Source organism: Coffea eugenioides, chromosome 8 (genome assembly GCF_003713205.1).
Source record: "Coffea eugenioides isolate CCC68of chromosome 8, Ceug_1.0, whole genome shotgun sequence".
NCBI lineage: Eukaryota > Viridiplantae > Streptophyta > Magnoliopsida > Gentianales > Rubiaceae > Coffea > Coffea eugenioides.
The window spans coordinates 30283276-30292359 of NC_040042.1; the positions used below are offsets into that span (position 1 = coordinate 30283276).

General features: G+C 36.3%; 2 protein-coding genes across 2 annotated transcripts; one reads left to right on the plus strand and one right to left on the minus strand.

Moving 5' to 3' along the window:
* Nucleotides 1-2756: 2756 nt before the first annotated feature.
* LOC113779432 (probable steroid-binding protein 3) lies at nt 2757-3382 on the plus strand. Its single transcript, XM_027325003.1, has one exon. The coding sequence runs from the start codon at nt 2863-2865 to the stop codon at nt 3163-3165; it is 303 nt and encodes a 100-aa protein (XP_027180804.1). The 5' UTR covers nt 2757-2862; the 3' UTR covers nt 3166-3382.
* Nucleotides 3383-7438: 4056 nt separating this feature from the next.
* Nucleotides 7439-8626, minus strand: LOC113780510 (inactive disease susceptibility protein LOV1-like). The gene is made up of 2 exons (XM_027326307.1): nt 8456-8626; nt 7439-8302 (listed from the first exon to the last, which is right to left on the minus strand). Exons 1-2 carry the CDS (start codon nt 8624-8626, stop codon nt 7439-7441), a joined length of 1035 nt encoding a protein of 344 aa, XP_027182108.1.
* Between the last annotated feature and the right edge of the window lie 458 nt (nt 8627-9084).

Sequence of the window (9084 nt, forward strand, 5' to 3'; positions counted from 1 at the left end):
TCAAAGGTTTAGCTGCAATTTGTACTAATCCAAAATGAATATAATTGTATTTTTCTTTATGTTTTTCTATTGTTCTTTTGGATAATAGTTTGATTTCTTCATGATCAGCATCTAAGGCTATAGTTTGTTCAACTGTTTTAATTGTATAATCCGAGGTGGAAAACATCCATTTTCTATCTCTTTCGTATATATCAGTTTGAGTATATTTTGGAATTTCCCAATTGTCTATGTCTTGATTCACATCTTGTATATGAATTTCTTCTTTTAGTTTGTTGTTTGAAGAAGAACTAGAAGATGCAGAATTTGTTCTAAAAAAGGAAGCCATGTAAAAAGACAAGTAAAATTAAAAATAAGCTTAAATAAATGAATAAACTTTATAATCCTCTTCCCTTTGGCACAGAATCCTTCGGAATCCATGAAGGATAAACCATTTTTCTTAATCAGATTATAAAGGATAGTGTGAAAATTTACAATAAAATATCTAACCTTTTGAGAAGAATTAACTATACATGACGACCATATTTCCATCATATTAAAGATAGTAAAAATAAACCTACGAGAATAGATCTAAATCTTTTGAGAAAGATTAACTATGCATGCCGACTATATTTTCAAACAAATCATAAGATTGATAGTAAAAACCCGTTTTCCCTGGATCTGACCTCTTGACACTTCCCCGTCTTAGAGTACGTCCCAAGAACCTCAACGCCCCTACAGAGCCAAATCCCTCATGGTCTTACCTGGACCGGACGTTGGCACTTACTGGATCCATGTCATTCAACCAGATCCAAAGTTGTGAAATTAATACTATCAAAATTATAATAGGCTTGAATACATTAGATAGTAATCACGAAATTAACCAGTCTCATCTAACCAGATCTAAACTTGTAGATCTACACTATCAGTAGCATAAATAAAGAAAGATGGTAACCACGAAGTTAATAAAATCTCATCAGGAAGATTTAATCTTGTAGATCTACACTACCAACATCATAATAAGTAAAGAAAGATAGCCATCTCCCCACTTCCCCCTCTGGCTCTGATACCAGACGTGATGTGACTGGCACAGTCCTAATATGACTGCACGTCTTGCAAGACAAGTAAAGTGGTACACAGGTCTTCAACCTCTACCTCTTGCTACAACTATAAATAAGGGTCTCTCAACCAAATTAAAGACATACAGAGACACACACCAGGAGGCATCTCATACACTCAAGTGGTGAAGTTCCAACCTACGAAGGTCTGGGTCTTCAAGCTCTTCAAGTCTTCCATATATCAAGGTTTGAGCCTCAAAATATCTTTCAAGTTCTTCAAATCTTCCATATCAAGATTTGAAGGAATCGGTGGTGGATCCAAGAATAAGCTGCGAAGCCCTTGGATTGGCGTTCGAGAAGAAGAATCGAGGGAAACTCTCCACAAGTTCGAGAAAACCCCAGAGATTGTACTCACATATTTTTCTTAAATTTATATATCACATATTTGTCGTGTATATTTCTTGTTTCTGCAGACTTGAAATTTAATCGCGTACAATTATCTTTGTAATGCTTTTTCTTTCGCTTTGTATGTTGCCATGAATAGTATGTACAAACCACACATAAAGTATAATCTGCACGCTGGCACTGCTAATCAACAAAATCTATAAGAAATTCATAAAAACAACTAGTACCCTTGTTATATTATTACCCAAGCAATTTTCCATCCCATTCACACGATTTTACAAACACTTGGCGCACTAGATTTTCCTCACCTATCCTCCTCTATGTTGGCCACCAAAATACCTACATTCTTCTACTCGAGACTAGTGAACAGTCTGTTCCACCAAAATCATTAAAAATCAATTGACCTATTCATTCACAACATTGTCCAACAATGACAACTACTCACATCGCTCCATGACCTTGTCAAATTTCGAAAGTTATGTGATACCATTATTGTTTTGTTACCTGGATATTTCCGCTTTATCTCTTCTCCGAATGCGAAACTCTGCTCTTCTGTCGCTACTTCTTCCTTTTTCTTGCTGTAATATACCTTAGTGCAATTGTATTTTCCCTACTTTCCCTTATACCTAGTCTGTCTTCAACTACTTTCTTATTTTGCCTCCAGCCACTTTCTTGTATTCTCTGTTTGCTTCCATTTTCTAGTGTTATGGATGAATGAAAATTGGCAATTATTGTGGAGGGAAAGCAAATGAACTTTTTATTTGATGATTCATTTGAGCAGGATTTTGTGGAACGGAGCTAATGCTTCATGACGAGGTCCGTCAGAAGCGTCAAATTTTTTTTTCATTACTAATTTATGTGACGTCATTTTTTCACCTCCCCAAAACTAGTCGACGTGGTTATTTTTAAGGGTTAATTCCACTTTGTTCCCCCAAACTTTGGACGAGTATCCACTTAAGTCCCTAAACTTCAAAATGGGACACTTAAGTCCCTAAACTTATAAATACCTCCCACTTAAGTCCCTAAACTTATAAAATGAGACACTTAAATCCCTAAACCCTTATAAAATGGGACACTTCGACCACCAACGGCATTCAGGATTTGTTAACAATTTTTCTTAAGTGAGAGGTATTTATAAATTTAGGGACTTAAGTGTCTCATTTTGAAGTTTAGGGACTTAAGTGGGTAATCGTCCAAAGTTTGGGGGGACAAAGTGGAATTAACCCTATTTTTAATTCTCACGGTTGTGTTTGTGAGGGACTGTTCAGGAACTGCCCCGCCTCCTATACTGATATAGTCCAATCGTATGTACCCATTAAAAATCACAAATTCACAGAGTCCACACACTCACTCTCCCAACAAGCCGCTTCGCACCCTTCACCTGAGTTCCTATTATCGGCTTATCGCACTCTTCTCAGAGTCAATGGCGTTTACACTCCAGCAGCTGAAGCAATACGACGGCAGCGACCCATCAAAGCCGATATACGTAGCAGTTAAAAGCCGAGTATTCGATGTAACCGCCGGCAAGTCCTTCTACGGTCCAGGTGGATCTTACTGCATGTTCGCCGGCAAAGATGCCAGCCGAGCACTGGCCAAGATGAGCAAGAACGATGAGGACGTCATCGGATCCCTTGATGGCCTCTCTGAGAAAGAGATCCAGACTCTTGATGATTGGGAGAAGAAGTTTGAGGCTAAGTACCCTGTCGTTGGCAGCCTTGCTGATTAAATTGTGAAGTTTCAAGACAAAAAATAAAAAAAATAAAAAAATGGTGTTTTCTGTATGCTTATGTGTTGGTTTGTGGTTTAGTGAGGATTTGGGATGCGGGTTTTGTGTAATTATGGGGAAATATGGGTTGGTTTTGGGTGGATTATGGGGTATGTTGTAATGGGTACTTGGATGTTGGTTATATCAATAAATTGGCTGGCTGTGTTTTAATTGTGAATTTTTTCTCTCTCTTTTTTTTTTTTTTTTAAATCTTGAAGTGATTAAATCTCTGATGGAATTTTATTCATTTTAGCTGAATAATTCTGTAAATTTTGTTTTCGTTTTAAATTAGACCTGTGTGTGGTTTGCCCATTTTGATTAAGATTTCTGAGCTGTCTTTTGATTGTGGCTGTTGTGTGATTGTTGGGGAATACAGGGAGGGAGAAATTTTAGAACTTTACTGTAAGAAGGCGATTTCATAATTTCTTGAAATTAATTGTTTATAGTAGCTTTTGGTCATTAGCTTTGTATTTCTGTCATGGACATAACATTTTATGATCAAGTTTGTGGTCCTTATGCTTCCATGTTTTGGTTTGAGAATATTCGTTTAATTGCTTCTATGGACATAATTTGAGCATTATTCGTTTAAATTGGTTGCATATCTTTCCACTGATAAGAAATGGCCAATCCATGGAATCAATGGTCGTTAACTGTTTGCATATTCGTTTTCTTCCCTGTTTGAGCTATATTGCTTTTGATATGCAGGAACATGGCTGGCTTAATGTGTTTCTCTGTTCTCTCTTTTTGTTTCCATAGAGTCTAGGTAGGCATTATCTAGTGAAAGGTTATTTTAAGGTGAATGTGAGATGACTGATGCACTAATCTTCTGTGTTGTTGTGGGAGTTTTGCGTTTACTGTTTGTTGAGTCACTTATTGTGTTTTCACCATAAGAATGTTGATGGGATGTGGCATCCTGGATGTTGATTGATGTATGAGATGTAATTTAGGAACTTTGTTGTGTTGTTTGTTTAGGGTGTTACGTAAATCTTGCTTAATGATGCTTTAGAGATTTGGTTAAGTTACAGCTTATTATTATTGTTATTATCATTTTCAAGTCAATATGTTATTGGTTAGATGAACTTTCTTCAGACATTCAGGGGCTTGCTTGAGTTTGTCACAAGATTTGCCTTTTCCTGTGTTTATACCTCTTAATCTTAGTGCTGCATATCTTGCTTCCTATTTTTGGATTTTTAGTCTTCTTTTCTCCTCTAATAATTGTACTTTAAAGCAAAATGTGTCTGTCTCTGCATATGAATGCATTATGCCTGGACCCTAGGCTGTTGCAATAAAGGTTTTCGGTGACGTTTCTGGGTTCTGGGGGTGGTAGCTTCTTGTGCTAGAACGCTTAGTCCTTTGTGTAGGAAGGTTTGTTGTCTACTGCAGCAGTGTACTATGAGACAAAATATATGTGTTTGCTTATATGCTTGTGGGAAATTTCACCAGAGTTCTGGACGCTATACTTGTAAGCCCAGTGGCTTGGTTATCGGTTATTGCATCACCTTATAGTTTTAGGAAGAAAGTTAGCTGTGTTGTGGATGAATAGGTCCTTACTCCTTTGTCATCCAAAATTTTGATTGTGATAGATGACAGGAATCAAAGAGGCTTTTTCTTATTTTGCTTGGGTCTTGGTTACAGACTTGGAGTTCTCCAATTTGTTGGTGTTTGGACAAATTCTTTTGTTGCTGGCATGGAATACACCATCCTTGGTAGCCAAAAAATGCCATTATGCATTTATATGAACTGATACATGGATGCCCTCTGCATTTTTTGCTCTGTTAATTCAATTTGATCTCTTGATCTTGTCCAAGCTTTTTGTTCCCTCAGTCACTCCCCCTCTCCCCCCCCCCCCCCCCCCCCCAAACCCCCAAAAAAAAAAAAAAACCTCTTCCCCTGGGATTTCTTTTAATATTCTAATATGTCCTGAAACTTCATTTAGGTCTTTTATCTGCTATATGTATGGGCTCATGCATTGCGTGAGCAAGCCCTTGCAAAACTTAGAATTTTTGGATAAAAGGTGAAAAATTTCAAGAGTGAATTACGAAAGTTAAGCCATATCCTAAAATGGAAATCTATAAAATAAAGAGGGAATGATCTACTGATCAAGTGAGAAAATTAGTTCCTGCTATGTTTCTCTCTTACAAACTTAAAGTACAATAACATAATCACTAGGACCAACTTCAATGATTCAAATCCTATACAAAAAATTTAGAACAAAAAATGTAGAGGGAATTCTAGAATGAATGATTGAGGAGTGGAGTTCCAAATTTTTCAACCTTGATTTCCTACTTGCAAGCTTTTGAAGATTAAACTGATCAACTGCAAAGATGAAATAGTACCAGTCGCTCATTTAACAATAACATGCAGTTGTTAAATGTTAGAAATCAATAATTAAGAGAGAATAATAATTAGGAATTGATTTCTATAGCAGAGCATCCAACAATGGTGAGGTAACATTGAATTCATGAGTTTTCCTACATGGAAAAAATCAAAGCCTATTATGGTAAGACATTGAGCCAAAAATTTACAAGTGTATGCATTAAGCATGTATGATGAACAATTAAGAGGAAAGATTCAGAGAAAAATATTAAACAAGAACAAAAATAAAAATATATATATTTTAAAGAAAAGAAAGTGAGTCAAAATTAATTTTTTCCCAGAATTCACTCTTTCGCCTATAGTTTTCCTATTGATCGGAGCTAGAAGAGTAAACGGAAACAAGAAAGACTTGTCTAGAGGGAACTTTTTACATAATCTACACTTCTACAGCAAATAGGATAAACAGTTTAAAAAAAAAAAAAAAAACCTATTGAAAGCTCCAGGGGTTTAATCATCTGCTTTGGAAGTGAGCTTATCTTCATTTCTTTTGCTAAGATATCATTAATGTCCAATGTCATTTGTCAGAAGATAGGTCTAACTTGTCTAATGCACTGATTAGCTTTGTATAAGATCATATTTAGCCTATCTAAAAATTGTGTCTAATCTGCAGGGTTTAAAGGAAAGATACCATGATGTATCATTGGTATTCAAATGAATGATCAGCAAAAAGTAGCAATGTAATATATAATATTAATTAATCCAGTTATATAACTCATTGGTGTGCTAAAGTCCACTAATATGTAAAGAATGCTTAATTATAAGTTAACCTCTGAGTTTGTAAAATATATGATTCTTTTAAGACAAGAATGAAATCAGGTGGCTAAAAATTGTTTTTCGTATTGTTATAAGCTGAAATAATAAAGTAAATTATTTGGAGTGAAGGAATTCAATTCTACTATCTCAGGCTGAATTTGATATATTAAACTGCCAGGTGTGCTAGAATTTAATTAGATTTTTATGTATATAGTCAGAGTTCAATGACCATCTCACTATTTTTTGTTGTAAAGCATCCTATCAAGACTTTTTCTATGAGTACAATGGAAACATGCACTATTGTACTCACACAACCAATGATTCTTAAGAAATTTTTAGATTTATAGGAAACATGCATTACCTTTTTGGTATTTCCTCTTCTAATTTTTTGGTCAATGAAATGACTGTTCGCCTATGATATATATATATATATATATATATATATATATATATATATATACACACACTCTCACTTGATTTTGATTTTTCTTACTTATACTCGACATAGAATAGCTTATTGAGTTGCCCGATCTCGATTCAAACACTGAGTTCCAGTCAAGGCTTTGACTGAACCAAGCATGAGTTCAAATCAAGCAACTTGTTTTGATTGCATTCCTATTTTTATTATTGTGATAGTAGAAATTTTGATTGGACTAGGTCTCGTGATTTTTTTCAATTTGGGTTTTTCATCTTCAAAATCTTGGTGTCTTGTGCCTTTTACTTTTTTGCATTTTATTATTACTATTGATATCACTGCTTGGTAATTTGGTTTGGCCCTATTTTAATTGGTACTTGAGAAAAGAGTAATTTATCCTGTATTAATTCTAATATTGTGTGCATGCACTAGTATCCCTTTCCCAATAGGTTCTTTTTTGCACACAAATGAAAAAGCATATGAAACACCAAAATGATCACCTAGCATTCTGGAATAAGATAAGAGTGTCTTGGTGTTGATTGATCAATTACTCGACAAATAATTCCATCGTATTCATTGTAATGCATTACCAATGTTGGTTGATCAATGGGTAAAATACAAGGAACCCCTTATGATTTCGCGAAAAGACACCTTGCTCCCCTATTGTTTAAAAATCTCCACATAACCACCCTAAATTTCATAACTAAAGTGGAAATTACCTTCTGAACCGGCTGAGTTACCTGCTGACTTTGTCAAAATCCTATCCCTTATATTTGTGAACTCCTTTGGAATCGATGCAATGTTCAACTCTCTCAGCGTTTTAACGAATCTCAATCCATTCGGAACCATCTCCAGCTTTGGGCAACATACAATTGTCAATACCAAAAGGTTAGGCATGGCTCCTTCATCAACATTCCACTTCTCTAAGTTGTGTAGACATTCAAAACGAAGAAATCTAAGTTGGCCAAAACCTGTTGCCTTGCACCTCATCTCTTTCCCGAGAATATTTAGATCTCGCAAGTGAAGTGACCGGAGATTAGGAAGCCTTTCCAGAGTTTTCATGGAATATTCCTCTATCTCCATTGTGGTTAGTTTCAATTTAAGAAGGCTTGCATACATGTATTGGGCTTCGTACTTGGGGAAATTGGCCAGTGGACCATGTACCTCCAAGACTTGAAGATTGCGACTAGAGAAACATTGACCAACAGCATCCGACAATTTTTTCTTGGTTAAGGCGGCAGAGGGTGTTAGCATGTCTTTGTTAAAGACAAGATTTAGGGATGTGCAATGCACGTGGCCAGAGTTTGCCATTAATCTATGGATTTCTATAGGGGAGTACTCATCATCAAAGTTCCCCATGAACACCATGGTGGATAGTACTCGAAGGTTCTTCAATGTGGATATATCTTGAGATGAACAAGTCGGAGGACAGAAGTTTTCCAGGATCTCTAGCTTGTCCAATCCCTTGAGTCGCAAATTCTTGCAGCACAAATTTAAGGTAAACTTGCCCACCATACAGTCACTGTAAGTAGCCGGAAGATAAAAGTGCCTAAGCTGTCTCATCTTCAACAGCACATTAGGTATTCTAAGCACTCCGGCTCGTCAATCAAGTGTCTGCAAGTTTTGTAAGACGACTTGTGAAGCCCAGATGGCTAAAATACTCTGTGCATGAATTAAGCCTGGGTTACCTAAATAATCAAAGCCCACCTTCACTGAAAATTTGTGAACCCTTTTTGAACCAAACTGCTTCTCCAAACTTGACACCATTTCTTGATAAAAGCTCAGGAAAAACACAACCAAGTGCGCCAAGCATAGCCCATCTTGAATGAATAACTTCTGATCCGTCAAACCTCCTCCAAAATTTGCAGAAGTGGACATGGCGACTTTCGATTCTCCCCAAGATTCGTCAATTGTCCTACATTATTTTCTCTTAATTCTTCTCCCTTTTTCCTTTCACTCTTTGATGGCTTCAAATGTCTTCTGCCCTAATATGTCACTTCAATATAGCAATTGAAGGGTAGCTTGGAAATGAAGCTCAAGGTCTTTTCAAAGGAACCTCGCATACCCATCGTCTCTAGGTCGCACGCCTAGTTACAGGTCAATTTTCACTTTAGTTATGAAGTTTAGGGTGTTTATATGGAAGTTTCTAAACGATAAGGGATAAGGTGTCTTTTTGCGAAATCATAAGGGGGTTCCTTGTATTTTACCCTTGATCAATTAATGGACAAATCATCCACCTGTAAGAGCCAGCGAGCACCGAGAACGTGAGGGAAACTTTGCAGATCTTGCAATTTCTCTCTGAGGTGAGCTTATTAGTATACCTGGCAATTGGGTGG